Genomic DNA, 19,200 nt, shown 5'->3' with positions numbered 1-19,200 from the left:
AAAAAATCTGAAGAAACAACATGAACATGAATCATGAATATTTTTCTGGCGAGCAAGTCCGCTACGTGAAGCAACAAAAGCCCCTGCGGGGCAATTAGTTTTAAAGAGAGAAACCTTTTTGTGGCGCACACCGGTGGTATATCAAAAAAAGAAAATGATTTACAGCTTGAATATCCGGCTGGCCGGCCTGAAATTTAGCAAGTCAGGATTTAAGACATCTGAAAATACACATATAGGACCCTTCAAGATAGCGGCTAGGTGAAAATCAAAGTCTGTGGACGACAATAAAATGTTTATAAATTAACTTAAAAACTGTATAGAGTGCAACAAAATTTATTAACAAAAAAATTGAAAAATATCATACTATTTACAATTAATCACAAAATTAAATTAAAAATAGAACCTAGATGAAATACCTATTTACTTATTAACAGTATTTATATAAAATACACACATATTGATGGGCAGTACGATCGTTGATGTATGCAAAACTAGAAAAATCAAGTCAACCTGAAACGAAATGATGAGAAATAATAATTAACTAACTACCCCGTCACCCCTAACTTAGCACCGACTCTTATTATGGAAAAGCTTACTTTTTCCATTCTTATATCGGCCCTTATTTTATTCAGATCCCTTATGTCAGTCTTTATTACGCCAGTGACTAAAAAATAACATCAAGAAGGACCGGCGTAAATCAAAAAGTTTGACCCCAGTGGCCCCTCCGGATAGTACATAATATGAAACATAATCCCGCCCTCCATCCGCCCAACTAGTAGAATCTGGAGATGGTAAGAACTCTGAAAACTTCTCATGGTGTCCTCCAGGTTTTCAGGTCCCCCAATCTGGGGCCTAAAACCCCCATTTGGTCTTCTCCTCCCTCCTGCCCTTTTCCCAGGGTTCCCCCTATTGAAAGAATATTTTTGTGACCAACCAATTCGCTATATTTTGCATAATATCTTAATAAAAATAACAATTTCCTGCAATGAACACACAAATGCTGGAAATATAGACACATTTAATTATCTATTTGAAATATTATACCTAATCTTTGCACTTTCTACCCACACTTCCCATACAATTTCCTGAAATCCCCCATTTGCATTAGTCCCCCCATCAGGGTGAAAATATTCACTTCCCCCTCCAGAGCAACAGTTGATTCCCCCTATCTTCCTGAGGGGAAGGGGGGGTGATCCCATTCTTCTTTAACACATACAACTTACATTAAACATATTTCCACCAAAACTTTTCTGCTCAAGCACAAGTAGTGGAAATTGAAGAAATGAAACCAATCCACAACAAACCATTGCAAATCCATACAAAGTACAGTAATGTTGAGGTGGAAATCTAAAGTGTCAAGAAATTAAACTCAACGGTTTTCTGAGAGTTATTATTATTATTACTATTAATATTCTGCCATATACTTTAATTAAAACATTTACAAAAAGGTCCTGTTTATTCGAATCTTAATTTTGAGGAATATTTTCTACAGGTTTGTCTTTTCCATTCAAACTGTAGTTAAGGTATGCAAAAAGGCGTTAGAGAACATTTTCGAAGAAGGGTTAGACAGACAGACAGACAGACAGAGAGGACGTAATAGGCCATTTCAAAGTCGCAAAGCATAATGGGTACTCAAGACCACTGCGCGCTAATGAGGACTTACTATTGGTCAAAAGTTTTGAAAAATTTTGTAGATTTTTGCGTCTAACCAACGGGAAGCCGTTATGGAGGCGCAAGCAGTCATGATTACCCATGATCCATTTCCACTGTGAAATGGCCAACAATCACAACTCTAGTTGAGTTGAGGCTAATTTCCACATTCGGGAAATCCGGTCACTAAATACTGGCTACCCAGGAAAAAAAGTAGGCTTCTGGCTGCGTCTTTTAGTGAAAACAAAAATGATATCGATGACTTACACATAAGCATAGAAAGTGGACAAATAACACCACAAGAGCCCATTACATAAGAAGAACAATGAGAAAACAACAATCTAAATAGAAAAATAATGAAACGTATGGTCAAAGTCTCCAATCATTTTGGCATTAAGGTAAGTCAAAATGGTGAGCTCATTTGAATTTAAAGGTTTTATTTTTACATGAGTGTTCCCGTTTCATATCAGACACATATTCCATATCAGGACAGTGTCTGCCTATTGTTATATCATGCTGATATAAACAAATTTTTTTTTCCTTTTCCTCTTTCTGACCACTCTTGCTCCACATACCCGTTAATCCAATGTTAAAAAGCTTGTGAATTAAAATTGATGAGTAAGCAAACGATATCACTCTTATTTAAAAACAAAACCTTTAAAATTTAATAACAAGATCCAGGTTGCATAAAAAATACTGCAGTTATTTTAAAACATAAGTGGTCGTAATGGGAAGAATTAAACCCCGCCTAAGTTAAATAAAAACAATATAAGCAGGTATCAGTTAACACGAGAATGCTTAGACAAAGGCCACGGTGCAGGAAGGAATATCATCAGCAATAGAAAGTGTGTTGAACTTACAGAATAAGAGAGTTTCTGCAGCAGAAGAATAAGAAGAAAAGCTGTGGTTAAGATAAAGAGAAGAAGTGATGTAATGTTTAAACTCTTGATCTTGGTGAGAAACTGATTCTCGTTGCCCGCTGAACGATTGAATGCTATGAAGATAGCCCCTGTTAAAGGTCCAACAGCTAGTCCACAAAATTGAATCAACCCAAATGTCTTGATATATTCTGATGCTGAAAAATAGACATAATTTTAGTTTTTATGACTATGCGATTTTGAGAGAAATGGAACATTTCAAACAAAAGTCGATTCGGCAATCATAGTTAGGACTTTGTTTGAAAATCGAAAAAAGACCTCTAACAGGCTAAGATTCAAAGGTAATTAAAAAGTGACATTGATTCTACCAGACTCCGTCAATCCCGCCGTAGCCCATAAAAGGCGTAACAGTATCTTTTTCTATGCAATTACGGAATAAAAAATCCCGGTTTGTGGTGAGGCGCTCGATAGTTCCACAGCTTCTTGAAAAGAAAATATTACCTGTAGATTGGTCTGTGATGTAACCCAAATATTTATCAATGTTAGCGATGAAATACCACAAAATTAACATGGTGATGGAAACTTGGTATATCAAGAAGATGTTAAACCATGAAAACAAACATTCTCTCAGTGAAGCCCCTAAAAAAAGCAAAATATGAAGATAATATTTGTTTATCCTTTTTTACCTCTTCTTACCTCGTTTTCTACCTCAGATTACAAAAAATGCCACGGAAAAGTACAGTTGCTGAATCAACATTCTTATATTACCATTGGTACTATCGTAAAAAAAGACCTTTTCCTAATCACGATGCAACATGTTGAATAATGAAAAACTCCAGCATCAAAACAATGAAAAGAAAAAAAATTTAGTACAGACTTTTACTAATTATGCATTAGTGTCCTTGGTATGATGGGATTTCATATTATTGAACACGACATCGTGATTAGGAAAAGGTTCAGTACTTATAGTTTCCAAATAAACACTTGTTAATTTTTCGAAAATTTTTTCAACCCCCCGGACCTTATTAGGATATCCCCCCGTTTATCAATTTTTCAGAATATTTTCAGCTGTCAGAGAGAAGGTCTCTTATTTTGCTTTAAATAGCCTGATTTTAGTCTCTATTGACTACTTTGGGGTTTTCAAAAGTACAATTTCGAACCCCCGGTAGGTCCTCCCCGTTTATTAAAATCTTGAAAATTTTCCAACCTCCCTGTTTATTTGGAACCTAAGAGTATGTCTCCTCTCATTGAAAATCGGCAACGGTTAAATCTTTAAAAACTATTACAACACAAATTCATGTGCGATTGTCAAAAAAACTATGAAAGAAAATCCAACCAACTTGCTAAAGGGCTTTCATTCCATTTGTTATTGTCATGCTTATTACAGCTATCATCAGGTATACCAGCTTCAAAATGTTCTAAAGGGAAATCAGCCCTTCCTTTTCTCTCGTAATCGATTAATTTCTTATTTAGCCCGGTTGGCTTTAGTTTACAATACTGCGTCGCGTCTAGTTCAGCTTGTAGGATTTCTCGTGACGGGTACAGGATGATAGTGCTGAGCAGGACCATGGAACCACATAAAAAGATGAATCCAAGTGAGATGTCTGCCAGAGGAATACCACGCTCGAATAATTTCTTAAATAAAAAGTAATGATTATTACGTCACGATTCCAAGGATTGTAATTTCAGAAAAATAAAATTTGATCGTTGTTGTTGTTGAAGACTTAAGACTTTAAGAATTGAAACAAACTGAAACAAATTGAAGAGGAACTAGTTTAATACTCTAAGGTCCCAAATAAACGTCTCCCTCCGCTTATTTATTTTCGAAATTTTTTGGACCCCCCCCCCTGTTTATTTATTTTTTGAAAACATTTTCAGCTATCGCAAGCTGAATCGCTCTAACCAACCTGACTTTAGCCCTAATTATTTTATTTGGGAAAAAAATTGGAAGTACAATTACGGACCTCCTCCCGACTATTCGGGACATAAGAGTACATGGTTTAAAAAAGTAAATTTTTTCAGATTTCCAAACTTACTAGAAACAAATAGAAAACGACGGTTGAAGAATCAACAGAACCACTCAAGATACAAATATAGAAAGCTTTGTTCCGTTTCACCATGATATTTACAATCTGAAAGAACGATAAAAATCAATAAATTAAAATGTAGACTGACGACAAAATCCATTTGTCAAAATGAAAAGAAATGTGTGAGAAAAAACAATTTGCCGCCAAAAATGAAAAGGGAAAAGAAAATCTTAACTAACCCCTAATTGGGCTCTTCCAGAAATAGTTCGTGCCCCCTGTTGAGGATATCCAGGGGGTACAGGGCAAAATATCCTCAACCGTTCTATCCACTTTTTTAAGGTCGGATATACAGGGGGTCTTTATTTTTAAGTCAGGCATCAAGGGGTCTGTGGAACTTGAAAATGAATATCTGGAAATTGAGTTCGTTTTTATTGGTAGGGTCAAGTGACGTCAAATTCATTTACGGTATCAGTGTATTCATGATATGCACCATTGCAATGTCTTTTGGCATTACATCACGGATCCAATGGCTGATTGGTTGTAAGTGACGTAAAATCAGTCAATTCATGATATGCAACACTGGAGAGTCTTTTGAGAATTTTCAAAAAGTTCAACCCAATACGTCACTTAAACAATAGAAAAAGTGACGTATTGGGTTGAACTTTTTGAAAATTCTTGGAAGACTCTCCAGTGTTGCATATCATGAATACGTCAGTTTCAACCCATCAGCTGCTGGTTCCGTAGAAGACATTGCAATGGTGCATATCATGAATATCGTAAAAGTTGGACGGTAAAAAAAAACTATTCATGATATGCATCATTGCAATGTCTTCCATTCCACCCAATAGCTGATTGGCTGTAAGTGATGTATTGACTGATTTTACGTCACTTACAACCAATGAGCGATTGGTTCCGTGATGTAATGTCAAAAGACATTGCAGTGGTGCATATCATGAATTAGTGAATTTACCTGGTACGGACAAAGCATAAGAAATGAAGAGGAAACAGCCAGTACAAAGAATGCTGGGTAAAGTAAATATTCTGCTCCTGAAAGTGGAAGAAAAGTGGAAAATTCTGAAAGTTTTTGGAGATGTTCATTGATGCAGCAACACAACCTTCTGGCCTTAAGTGAAGCTCGAGTCATTGGTCTGCTAGACTAGGAGCAAAGAAATAAGTTATACAAACTTTGAATAAGTACTAGTTATCGCATGACTTCGAGTGCAATACGAGAAATATTTTACGAGTTCCGAGATTTTTCCGTAATATTTTTCCGAGCCTTTAGGCGAGGAAAAATATCGGTAAAATCTCGGAACGAGTAAAATATCGAGTATTGCACGAGAAGTCATGTGATAACTAATTTATTGTCGACTCAAAAAAATTGTCCTGATATAAATTTATTTTTGATTTTGTTTTAAAACTTACTTCCGCCTTACTTCTTTCTTCTGTGTAGTTTCGAATGTTTTTATTCGAAAATCTAATTCGAACGTTAGATTCGAACAATAAAACATTCGATATATTCCCGCCGAAAATATTCACACAAAAACAAAACAGAGAAGCATTTTCGATCATTTTCGATCCAGAAGTTTTTCAGAGATGTATTTGAAAGTTTCTAGATTGATAATTCAAAATGCAGATGGTGTACAGTATTGTTTCGATAGAGAAGAAACCCTTCATCGTTGGATTAATCAGATTGATAACATTCAGTCGTTTCTGTTTTTGTTTCGATGCATGGAAAAGAATAGCAACAGAGGATGAAAGGAGTTCCATGATGGAAATGTATGTAATGGTTAAAGAACAACATTTTTTCAAGAGCAAAACAATTTGGATACTTTCTTGATTATCGTCAAGCTTTAAATGTTTCGAATTTTAGAAGGAAGATGTAACGATTGTTGAGTTGAAAATTCAAGGACGTACGTTGTTGTCGAGAACGAGAATTAGGAGAGAACCTTTATAAAAATCACTCGTCACTTGGTTTAATACAAGACATTTCAGTTCCCTTGCTATGTTATGAGAAATCTTATTGGCAAACATTCAAGAATCTCAAGTTTTTTTGTATGCATTGATAAAAAACTGTTTGGTTATCACACACGGACGAATTTTATACCAAAAGCTGAAAATATTTGGGTGGTCTCAAGTAGTTTTATAATTTCTTAGTTCATCAGATTTGATTTTAGTGTCTTTTATGGAAGAACTTCAAAGTAAAAGTTAATCTGAAAATATTTTTGTTGTGTTTTCCCTTTGACTCCCAAATCAGTTTCTCCGAAAGTCAGTTCTTTTCGGTTGTTTTCTTTTGATTTTTCTCCCGCCGCTTACCCAGTCCCCCAAAAGTCAACGCGGTCATATTTCCAGACTAGAGAAATATGAAATATCGCAAATATCTCGATGCTCTCGACCAATCAAAACGCTCATATTTTTTTGGGTCGGCAATAAAGACATTGAGATGTATTTTGATTAGGAGTGTTTGCTACAGAGAAATTAAAGTACCTTGATGGACTTCTGCCAGCAAAAATCCAAACATGATCAAAAATAAGCTGAAAATGAAGGTTAGAAAATAAAATATTGTAGCTAACAAAATACCAGTAATGAAATACTAGTCTAGGAAGCCAAAGATAATTGGCGAAAAATATATCTGGAAAATCACCTTTTCAGCAAAAAAAGTTTGTAAACAAAACCTGGTTGAAATTTTTTTTTTTAAAGTTCATGGAAATTAAACTTTCATTTATTTTTCACTGAAATAAAGATTGTTCAAGATTTGCAGTACATAAGCTACTTTCTTATTTTCTTGTTGATTGCAAATGTTTTCTTGTGATCATAAGGTGATGAAAATAAAGCTCCACAAAATTAGTGATTTGTTCAAGCCTTCTCGTGACGAAGATTACTTAATACTTTAATTAGAAAAAGCCTTATACTTGGTTTCTTTTCCATTTTTTAAAAAACATTGGACGATAAAGGCATTCCTCCCAATATAAGAAAGATTAAGAACAGAGTCAATATTCTTACCATCCTGTTAGATTACATAGCCTACTTCCATAACGATCAATACAATGTCCGATAACAACTTTCACCGCATTGTGTAGAAATGCACCAAAAGCGAAGGGTAAGTCTAAAGCAGCCTCTTGTGTTTCACAGATATCGTAATCTGTGGAAGTGTACATTGTACTGTTCGCCGAAGTCGAATTCGAGTTCGGACACAGCTGATGATATAAGTCCATGCGTTTGAAAATAACCAATAACGAAGAATATCCAAATAAAGGTGCTGATGTCAGCAGAATTTGTATGAAAGAGAAGAATATGATAGCGAAAAGATACCAGTTTTGAGAGTAAGTGTTCGTGGTGAGATGACTTCCCCGGAGGAAGGCGGAGAACTGACCCATGCTTCTTGTGGATAGTGTCTTCGTGTCCAAGAGGTATTCCTCATAGACACTGGCAACTATCGGTGGTAACGAGCTGCTAGAATTGACTTCTGTAATCTATGGATTATTTTTTTTCGGCAATCCAACATAAATTGTCGGTTTTTCACCAAAAATAATTTAAACCATGTTTCAAACGAGAACAAATAATTGAGTATTTATTTCAATTTGTCGGTCAACACAAACTAAACAATGCTGAATATGAGCAAGTAGAATTCAAACCGCGACTAAAAGCGACTTTCCAATGCAAAGCGACAAGTTCAAGTAAAAAACAGCTGAAATTCACAACAATAAATCTCTGCTTATCTTTTTTGAAAGTTTCTTCATAATATCGTCGAAGAAAGCTATGAAAATCAGATTATAGAAATTTTGCTAGGATTCGTACAAATTTGAACCCTATCGGGCTGAAAGACAGGTTTTAGGTAAACTCATAAAATAAACAGAAGAGAGGGAGATTAATAAATTTTAATAAATTATTTTGCATGTAGAAAAATATACGAAGAGGTGGGATATCGATGTCATTCTGTCATACAAAGAGCATAGTCAGTATCCATAAAAAGACCTCAATGTACCAAATATAAAATTCAAAAGACAGAACTACAACAGTGGGTCATCTTTTTGTGTAAAAAAAAACCAACTAAAAATAAGGCTGGGCTTAAAAAATTGTTGGTTTGCCGTCACCCGACCCTAGATTGTGGAGGTGGGTCGGTTGGTCGGAATTTTCTTTTATTTTGGCGATTTATGAAATTTTCGTCCATGGAAGGGTTAAGAGTTTGTTTACATTTAGGTAATTTTGAATAAAAAACAGAAGTGCTAGCAGGGAATTTACGATTCTTATGCTTGAGACAAACAAGATACGAGTTTAGATCTTTTATTGTTTGAAGTTTTTGAAGGAAAAAAATCTTCTTTAAAATGGCAATAACATTTTTTGGGTCGGCAGGTTTCGAGGTAGGGTCGGTCGGGTAACGGCAAACCAACATTTCTTTAAGTCCAGCCTAATACTCATTGTTGGAAAGTTGTCATTGTTTTGAAAATATCTCTACCTAAAACTTTGGATTCCCGAAACGCTTAACTTTAAAAAATCTGATTTCTACCCTGAAATAGAACATTTGAACTATTTGATCATACTTTATGATGTATTTTCTACTCAACACTTTCAGCCAAGACAAAAATGAAAACCTTCATCTAAAAGTGTATTTGTGGGCAAAAAATGTTAGATCTACGAATACTTTGGCAAAGTATTAATTTTTTCCTTTCAAGGTAGAAAATAAAATCTGAATTCACGAAATACCCCTCATCTTGTAAGTACATCCTTTGGAAATAAATAAAAATAGAACGTTAAAACTTTACAGAAGATATATAAGAACAAAGCAAGCGAAAACATACATGTCCAAGGCTGAATATCAATTTGGTTCATGGCTTGAATTTCTTTCATATAAGGAAGAACGTATAAAAATGTTCTGACAGGATTTCAATCAGAGGAGGTCCTGACCATTCAATTTGGTACAAACAGGAAATTCAGTGATGGAACAAAAGCTCTACTTCAATAGACGCATAAATCTAGACAAGTTTTATGAATTATGAACTCGGTTGAGCTTGTTGTCCCATCTCCACAAGCCAATCAAAAAGTGTAAAATTGTATTTCAAAATTCTTTCGAGAATATTAATATTCAAAACACCAAAAGCAGTTGTAAATGTTCAATTCATTGCCCTGAAATTTATCACCATCGAAATTTTGAACTCCTTTTCTCGAACGAAACCAGCTTCACGACTTCATTAAATTTCTATGATCCCAAAAAAATATTTCCAATAGGATCAGTCACGATTATCGACATCAAAAAACGTATTTAAATAAAAAATGAATAAAAATACCATCATCCAATTATCAAGAAGTAGGATCAGTAGCATTTGATAATGCCAAAGCACCACTTTCACGTTTCAGTTCTTTAATAACAGCTGCCAGAGCCTCTGGATTCACCCCAGCTTCACATAGTTTGATACAGATTGCCAACGATTCAGAATCTAGACCAGTGTTCATGAGGTTAGAGATTTCCATCAGTGTGTCGATGGTTTCCCGGCTGCAGGTACTTTACTACGATCCAGTCTGTCAGACATCTTTGATTGCTTTTTTATTGTTTCTATATTTTGATATTTTTATTTTTCCCTGAAAATAAATGGAAACAGTCTTATACAGTTTATCAAATTGAACTGAAACTTATCTTTAGAATTGGCTAGAACAAGTGAGGAGATGGGTAAGTCCATCAATAACGCAAGCAGTTTTTGTATTTACGTGGTTAGAGAAGATCTTATGCTTATGATCTATAAACTTAACAAACAATGTCTGATTTGGGATTCAGATTCTTAAAAATCTTAAATGAGTATACAAAATATATAATTCTATAAAGAATACAAAAAGGCCTACAAAACCATTGAAACAAGGGATTGCATATTTCAACAAGGAATATTCTCAACGACTGGTCCATCATCATCATCCGTGGAAGAATCACCACCAAATGTTTCTTCTGATGTAAATTGAACTTTCGATAGACCTTGTAATAAATTAACGTGTAAACCAATGGGAGCAGAGGGTAGATAATTTATGCGTTCGTTTGATTCCTCTCCTTCACCATAAAAATCTTCATCTTCATGGCAAATCACTTTCTTCTTCTTTTTAATTTCTTTCCTGAGAATGAGCTCATCTTCTTCTTCATCGTCGTCAATGTTTGCTTCCTCTTCGCTCACTTTAGCTAACGGAAAAGAGAGCAGTCCTTCAGGTGTTTCTTTGACAGCAAAAATAGTTTTTAATTCTTTGAGTAACCGTTTACTCTCACGTTTCTCTTTCAATTGCTGTCGAAGATCGTCTACATCAATATCGTCAGTTTCATAATGGCGAGGTACCTCGACACTTTCACCTTCGAATAGAAGATCTCCAAGTTCTCTCTCAGGAGATGTGAGAATCACAATATCATCTTCTTCGGGTATATCATTTGTATCAGCCTTGGTTTCATTTGGATCGACTGATGAAGTCTTTTTTGGTTTATAGAGCTCTAAAACATCTTCCATACATGCTCTTGAGTTATCGAGATTCATATAGAATTCTAATAAAACCTTTTCAAGAACACCAACATCGATTTGCCCTCGATCGTTGGTAAAGTTCTCAGCTTCTTCCATTCGTTGCAATGCTGAGTACAAATTCAATTTACAATTCCCAAAATACAAATCTAAAGGGTCTTCCTGAGTTTTTCCATCTCGTTTTGGATCTACTTTCCTTTTGTGGAATGTCAAATTGATTGATTTCTGGAGCACTTGTTTCAAGAGATCTGGATATTTCCTTCCAGAGGACATCATATGGTCTAGAGCATGAGATATCTCGGAAGAATTATCAGTGTCAATGAGACTACTATGAAAACAAGTCACTAGAGAGAGTACAAACTCACTCAATAATGATCGATATAAATAAACCAAATTTTTAAGCTTATCCAATGACACAGTTGGTAATGTTAAACTATCTTTTTGTTGATCTTCGGCTATAATGTCGTTAAATTTGGATAAAGGAATGGATGCTATATATTCTTCTTTGATCATGAATAATTCGTCAGAATGTGTCTGCAAAAGCATTCTTAAGGTCACTCGAAGTTCCAAAAACAAATCAATAAGCATATCCATCAAAACATTGCGTAGTTTCAAACACTTTTGTGATTTACCAGCAGTTGTGTTTTCACCAGTTATCGGGTTATGGTGACAATACAATCCTGTATTGATCACTTCTACTTCTTTGATATGCTTTAAAGACTTATCAATTGATTTATCAAGATCAACAAAAAGTTTGATAAATTCGGGCACTGTATTGGTGCTAGTTAACAGCTTTGTTGGCTTAGCATAAAAGCCATACCATATGATGGAGACAATTACTAATGTTACAAACAGGGTAATATTCGTGTAATAACTACTATTTGAAGTAAACCATTGCGCCAAAATGCTGACCAAAAGAACTACAAAACCAAACAATATCGGCGGAGAAGGTGTGTTATATGATGATTCAAGATTTACTACATCACTGTCAGAAACATCAAAACTTTTCAAGTCATCTTGAATGTCAATCAATGAACTCAAATCACCAGTATTCAGTAAATTCGATTCTAGTAAATTCAAAGCGTTTGTTACCAAATGTTTACTATGTCCATTCCTCTTTGGTGACAGCTGGTGAATTTCCGAATGACTGCCAATATTATTTGATTGGTTTAACAGTTCATCAAAAGTGATGGTTTCTCCCTGATAGCGTGAGAACTCTTGAGTGGTTACTTCATTTAAATAAGCATCAAGAGGCGAATTTTGCAGAACGACTTCTTCATCTTCCTCCATCTTCTCCTGTTATTTATTTCTGTTAATAAAGTAAGTTTAGCAAAAGTGAATAGTATTATTACCCTATTCCCTAATTGTGTTTGGATGGAGGACAATATCAAAACTGGGAAAAAAGCTTAAAGTAATCTATAATAGATACTGTAAGTTGTTCTAACTAATGTTGACATCTCTCCTTTAATTCCGACATCTTCCTTTAGAAATAGGAATAAGGTCCTCTCTGACAGAAAATCAAAAGATTTGATCTCAATCAGCAATTCCTCCTGGGTACGAGGACGTGCTACTGGTCAGGGTCCCTTTTTTAGGCTTCGAAAATATCTGACAGGGTCCCAAATCTACTAATTTACAAGATGTGTAGCTGACAGGATTAACTTTTGATTATTTTTGACAATTTTTAGGGTAGAAATTCGGTCATTTTGCCATTTTACAGGGTGAAAATGGGAAATTTCTTTCGATTTTTTGTTCTGACAGTGTCCAAAATTTAGCAAACATTCAGATCTGACAGGGTCCACTTTTCAAACACCAGCTACACGTCCCTGTTGGCCGTCAAGCTCAGTGCCCCCCCCAGGCACTTTGATCTAAAGGAGGAAATCGGAATTAGATGAGGGATGTCAACATTAGACCAACTTGCGGTACAGCACCGCTCTGAAAAAATAGCATTAAAGAGGAAAAACTAAAATTTTATCACCAAGTCTTTTCATATGCTTCACATACACATCGACAAAAACTAAAAAAAAATATTTACAACTTCACTATAAAGACCCTAAAAGATAAAGGTATTAAATGAGTAATTTTGGTATAAAAATATTTTAGCATTTTGATATTAAAATATTCAAGATATGTATTGTAAGTGTAAATACGATTTGCTATTTTCATGATTTAGATTTTGCATTTTTCAAAAGACCCATACTCCTTAATTTCTTGACAATGATAGGAGTACATGAGACAGTCATGAAAGCTCTAAGAGGCATGAATACTTTATGGCATGCATAGGCAACAACAAATGTCCCTGCACCGCTGGCAAGCTTGGATTCTGCAGTTGATTCACTGATCAAATTCACATTTTGTAAAAGTGCCACAACATCTATCCCACTGAAAAATAATTGAAAAGGTAAGATTTTAGCTTAGAGAAAAACGATAATTGACTATGGTAATCAGAAATACAAGAAGTACAATAATTTAACAATAATCTTGAAGCTTTCTTATAAATCTAATAGAGACTTCTTTGTTTTATTCAACTTTTGGAAAATATTTTTTTAAGATTTGATTTAAATAATATATAAGAGGTGAACAATTTTCTCATAGAACTTACCTACTAACTGCTGTGTAGCATATTCCAAGGGAAGTTAAGGAAATGGTGGTATGAAAAACAACAGCAGTTGTACCATATTCAGCAAAAACTTTGGCCAATTGTCCTGCTTTCTTTTTTGGTGGTGCTTGTTCAGTTTCATTTGCATCATTCTCACTTGTAGATTCTTTTAAAGTATTTGAAGATGTTTGAAAATGTCGTATGGTTGAACTTGCAGGAAGATTAGGAAAAGCTGCTCTTGTTGTTGATAGCTTGCTCATTGACATATTTAAGAAAGGAACACATGTTGATGGGAGGAGTTTATTACCACGAATAATACATTTACATGCAGGGTACAATGCTTGGAAATTCCTAATACTTTTGTTCATATTCTTATCTTCATAAATGAACAGAATAGATTAAACCAAAACAGATTTTTCAAAAAGAATTTTCAAAAAATCAAAACAGAATCAATAACAATACATATTTTTGATGTCATACATCTGGGAAAAACCCTTTGAAATTTTATACTAGGGAAAAAAGTGAAAAAGCAATCTCACCACGGCAATTCGGCCACCATAATCTTTGCATACAATTCAATATGGCAGATGGAAAGGCAAAAAGGTCTATTCTATTTACACTCTACGTCATTATATGGTGGTCAAGGGAGAGCGAGGTGGATGCGTTTAAACCTGACATGATGAAATCAGGCATTATAATGGCGGTGCTCCTCTCGTCCTTGAACACCCCTGTCTCACAGCCCTGACGGTCTAAACTCAGACTCCTATCCTATATCAGGATTTAGAAGATGCTGGTCAAAAATAGTGTGACATTTTTATTTCTCAAAAAAACCACCAAATTTAGAATTTTGTCAATATCTTGGTATCCTGAAATAAGATTTCAGGAGGTGATAGAGCTAATGAAGACAAAGCCATATACTGTATATAGGTATTTCCCTTATTCGAGCCAGTTTGAGGTTGACAGGCCAAAAATGACCATTTCAAGGAAATGTCATCCTCAGAACAGAAAAAAGAACTAAAAAGGAAATTTAAAAATTGGTGAGAATAGCTCCCTGGATAGTTATACAACACAAGACAAAAAGTGTTAAAAGAGCCAAGATTTCCTGTTATATTACCTAATTTGAGGTTGACAAAATTGATGTTATTAAAATGCACTGTAAACCTCAAAATTTGGACTTAGGACATTACAATATGTTTTAAGTAAGGCAAAAATGCTAAGCAAAGATAGATTTTGTAACAAAACCCATTAAATGAGCTGTTTTTGAGGTTGACAAGCCGGAAAAGTCTGTATTGAGTCAAAAAGCGGAAAAAAGTTTGCGGTGAAATATTTTCCGCGCAAAGCATTGTGGGGAATTCTCGGGGATCAAATCTGAGTTTTCATGTTAAGCCGATATCGTCTATTCCATAGTCTTTCTGTATTAAAAACAAATAGAATTGAAGTTTACAAAATGATTTTAAAAAAGCTTCTGGCTGTTTCCATCATAAGGCACTTTACCTTGCATTGAAATAAATGTTGTTGTCAACCTCAAAACTTGCTCAAATAACAGACATTTCCTTGGAAAAAGATTTTTAGATGGTCAATAGTGATATTTTGTAAGCTAAAGTCTTCATATTGATCTACCTTTATCAAAATTATGCACAAAACTAATGTCAACCTCATTTTTGGATCCATATAAATGTCAACCTCAAATAACACCCTTCATAGCAATTTTCAATCCTTTGAGATAATTTCAGAGCTATAACATATCCAAAATCTAATTCAAAAGTCAACTTACAGAGAGTCAAAGAACCCTAACAGTGTCAACCTCAGGCCATGTTAACCTCAACTTTGGCTCCTACTTCAAAAAAGCATATCTTGAGTTAGGGTAAATCTCTTTATATATTTAAAGATACTTATATGTCCAGAAAGCAAAATTATTCAGCCTAACCATACTAAAGTTTCAGTTGTCAACCTCAAACTTAGCACATTTTATGGGGCTAAATGTAAACATCGACAAAAATGTCACAAATACCCCCTCCATTTTTGACCAACATTGCAGAAACTAATTTTATCTTTCCCTTTACAGCAATACAATGCTGACAAGTTGACACAACACATTGACAAGCAATCCCTGAGAGAATTTAGTTTATATCAAAATCTGCAACAAAAACGAAAGTAGTCTCTTCTACTAATTGAATCCTTTGCAGCTGTTTATCATTATCAAATTTCCACCAATGAGGTTGCCCCTAATTCAATCGGCCCTTCTTTTTGGCACCCCTGGCCTCTCAGTGCCTTGCCACGACAGGTGGCTGTAAAATCCAACCCTTATAGACAGGCAGCTGACGACATCTAAAATCTGGATGACTTTGGGACAAACGTTGAGTTGATTTTTCTTGTTCCCATATATCTACTGATCCTAAAAATTTTACTTGGCGTCCGAAAATTTATTTACCGGACATGTCTGGTAGTAATTTGTCAAATGGTGACGTCACCACCAAAAGTGAAAATTTGATTTCAGCATTTAATAATGATATATAGTTTCTTCGGCTGGTTCCGTGGAGTTTAAGTTTTAGTTTATTTTATATTTGCGCGCGTTTCATACTTTCACTAAACACATCTTTTTACATCTTTTTATCTGTGGTGGTGTCTAGCTAACACTGCTTGGCCTACCTACACAGCCCTATTTCCATCATATAGGAGGATATTTTCACAAATGGCCGAAATCCTGTGTAGGTCGAAAACTGAGGAACAGATAATGTGTTTTCTTGAAAATTTTTTTTGACTCATATTGAGTTACTTCTTTCCATCTCAACTTATATTGAGTCGCTTTCTTCCTTGCAGTCACTTTAGATCACTACACACTAGTTTTGCATTGATGGATGTCTATGTCATCATTTTTTTCCTTTTCAATTCCAACCTGATTGATTTTCTGTGAATGTTCATTCTAGATTTTTGTTGTATTCATAGTCTTTTTGTTTTGTGAGTTTTGTCTTTATTGTTTCCATTGTAAGTAGTTGAAAGTTGTATACTTCTTGACTTATTGGACATCTTAACAGAATCAATGCTAAGAAAAAAGCAAAACGAATTTCGACATTCGATTTTGCAACACTGTACACAACCCTTCCACACGATCTTCTCATTGAAATTTTAACCAAAATTATTAACTTTGTGTTTGATTTAGGTTGTAGAAATAAACTTGGTTTTTCAAATACTTCAGCATACTGGACTACAAAAGGGAAGGATGATAGGTTCTTTACTAGTACTTCACTGTCTGAGCGTGTGTCCTTTCTGATAAAAAATTGCTTTTTCAAAGTTGGCAATTCTATTCTTAAACAGTGCATTGGAATTCCCATGGGAATAGATCCTGCTCCTTTTTGGGCAAATTTGTTTTTGTACCATTTTGAATCTGAGTATGTCAAAGGTCTCATTTCTGCTAGTTCGCCTAGTGCCTATAACTTCCACTCTGTAGGTAGATTTATTGATGATTTGTGTGCCTTAAATGACAGAGATGAGTTTCATAATTGCTACAAACAGATTTACCCTAAAGAACTAGATCTCAAAGTTGAGCACCATGGAAACCATGCATCGTTTTTAGATTTAGATATCACCGTTGAAAACAATATTTTTAGATATAAACTTTTTGATAAGAGAGATGCCTTTCCCTTCTTCATTGTAAGGATGCCACATGCCGACAGTAACATCCCATCGTGCATTTTTTATGGATCCGTCTTTTCAGAAATTTTACGGATAGCACGTAGCACACTCATGTTTGAAGATCTGACTCCTAGAGTCATTGAGCTTTTCATTCGAATGCGAAACCAGGGTGCTTCAAACGCTTTCTTGAAGAAGCAAGTTGTCAAATGTTTTTCCAGGTTTCCTGACTGTTTTATGAAGTATGGGAAAACCGTCGAAGAATTTTTACATATTTTCAAATTGTGAAATTGTTTCTTGTGTATTGTATGTGTGAATGTTTTTTTGTTTTTGTTTTTTTTTTTTTTTTTCTGTCTAAAGAATTAGCATTAGCATCGGAAGTATTCATTTCCTACTTTTCTTTGCCCTGTGCAGTTCTCCCGTCGCGGCACGCCGAACCGGGTTCTCGGCCAACTTACAATTCTATTCTTTTCAGTTTTTGTGTGATTTTTTCTATTTTTATGTAAGATTGTGTTTGTTGTAGTGTCTGTTTGTTGTCTGTTATTTATTTGGAAGCTGGTGGTCAGTTCCCTTTTCTACTATGTTTTCCGAAGGCGACTGAGTGTGGGCCCTTAAACACGTGGAAAGTCACTATGCCAGTCACAAGTCTGGGACTTCGGGTTTTGTTTTGTTTATGTATCCTTTTTTTTTTAATTTATTTGATGTGTTTGCTTTTGTATTTGTCCCCATTTTGTATGTATTTTGATGAACTTACGGAAGTGTGTTTATCAAAAAAGTTTTTTGCAATTCATTGTTTCTCCACTATTACTTTTCTTCTATCTTCATTTGGATTAGGTTTTTCTTTCACATACCACTATTTAAATTCCCTTTAACTTTTTGCTAAATTACCCTCTGTTTCGGAATGATTAAAAAATAAAAAATACCAAAAAAATCGTAAATACACACAATTAACAAAAATATTCTTAACTTTTTTCGTTTTTATCAGTTTGAGTTATTTATATATCAATACTTTTCTTTTTCTAAAATGACAGATATTACATATCTTCACTATATATATATAGTATATATGCTGCTCTGCCACCCAAATCTCCTGAAAGAAGATAGTTGGACAGAAATTCTTTGAATTTCTTCACATATATATATACCATTCGACGCATTTTTCAATCTAGATTCTAAATCACATCAGTCTCAATAGGTAAAAAGTTAGATTTCAAAAGACTTAAACCTTTCCGGACGCATGATTTCACGGCTATATGACGCGAACAAAAATTTGATTTTTGACTGGCTTCACTAAAAATATTGCAATAGAAAGTGATTGATAAAAGATATCATGATAAGTAACACCTCGTTTTTTTCACATGTACAGTAATAGGGGTTTTGAAATACCAAAAAAAAATTTTTAAATATGGCTGACACTTTGTCACGTGACCGAAAAATCAGCAGATTTTTTTTCGGAAAGGCAAAATTTTTGACTTTGAATAAAGAAATAGAGTAATAAAAGGCATTTGCTTTACGCCTTGAACTTTGAATATGATTTAGAGAATTGAATTACTAACCGGGTAAAAAAAATTTCATGTCATAAGCTTTCCAAGAATCTGAGTAAAGTGATTTTTTGTCCAAAATTTTGAGCAATTTTTCCCTTACAGATTTAGCCTGAGTAAATTTACAACAAACATTGAAAATTTATAATTCTAGTTGTAAACAAGATATCGAAAAGCGGTTTTTTGCAGGTTACGGGAAACTTATCTCAAAATCATTATTCAAAACCGTGTTATTGTATTTTGGCGCGAAAACTGTTAAAATCTTTTACAAAGCTATGGGCCACCCGGTGGCCCGTGCGTCATATAGGAACACGATTCATGGGCCACCCGGTGGCCCGTGCGTCCGGAAAGGGTTAAATTTGACATGTGATTTTGGTGATTTTGACTCAAAATGTC

The 19,200-nt window shown here is 34.6% G+C and overlaps 3 protein-coding genes across 3 annotated transcripts; all 3 read right to left on the bottom strand.

Moving 5' to 3' along the window:
* Nucleotides 1-319: 319 nt before the first annotated feature.
* LOC136819872 (equilibrative nucleobase transporter 1-like) lies at nucleotides 320-8,109 on the bottom strand. The gene is made up of 10 exons (XM_067076121.1): nucleotides 7,556-8,109; nucleotides 7,040-7,086; nucleotides 5,526-5,602; nucleotides 4,565-4,660; nucleotides 3,869-4,163; nucleotides 3,030-3,167; nucleotides 2,511-2,725; nucleotides 1,918-1,991; nucleotides 1,224-1,347; nucleotides 320-510 (listed from the first exon to the last, which is right to left on the bottom strand). The coding sequence occupies exons 1-10, from the start codon at nucleotides 7,927-7,929 to the stop codon at nucleotides 421-423; spliced, it is 1,530 nt and encodes a 509-aa protein (XP_066932222.1). The 5' UTR covers nucleotides 7,930-8,109; the 3' UTR covers nucleotides 320-420.
* Nucleotides 8,110-10,416: 2,307 nt separating this feature from the next.
* On the bottom strand, nucleotides 10,417-12,327 carry LOC136819800 (vezatin-like). Its single transcript, XM_067076041.1, has one exon. It carries the CDS (start codon nucleotides 12,325-12,327, stop codon nucleotides 10,417-10,419), a length of 1,911 nt encoding a protein of 636 aa, XP_066932142.1.
* A 671-nt stretch (nucleotides 12,328-12,998) lies between these two features.
* LOC136819869 (protein FAM210B, mitochondrial-like) lies at nucleotides 12,999-14,042 on the bottom strand. Its single transcript, XM_067076119.1, has 2 exons — nucleotides 13,637-14,042; nucleotides 12,999-13,416 (listed from the first exon to the last, which is right to left on the bottom strand). Exons 1-2 carry the CDS (start codon nucleotides 13,999-14,001, stop codon nucleotides 13,197-13,199), a joined length of 585 nt encoding a protein of 194 aa, XP_066932220.1. The 5' UTR covers nucleotides 14,002-14,042; the 3' UTR covers nucleotides 12,999-13,196.
* Nucleotides 14,043-19,200: the final 5,158 nt, after the last annotated feature.

Source organism: Clytia hemisphaerica, unplaced genomic scaffold, assembly GCF_902728285.1.
Source record: "Clytia hemisphaerica strain Z4C2 unplaced genomic scaffold, Clytia hemisphaerica genome assembly, whole genome shotgun sequence".
NCBI classification, from domain to species: domain Eukaryota; kingdom Metazoa; phylum Cnidaria; class Hydrozoa; order Leptothecata; family Clytiidae; genus Clytia; species Clytia hemisphaerica.
The sequence above is the reverse complement of the archived record's forward strand: the minus strand, read 5'-3'. Positions and strand labels throughout refer to the sequence as shown.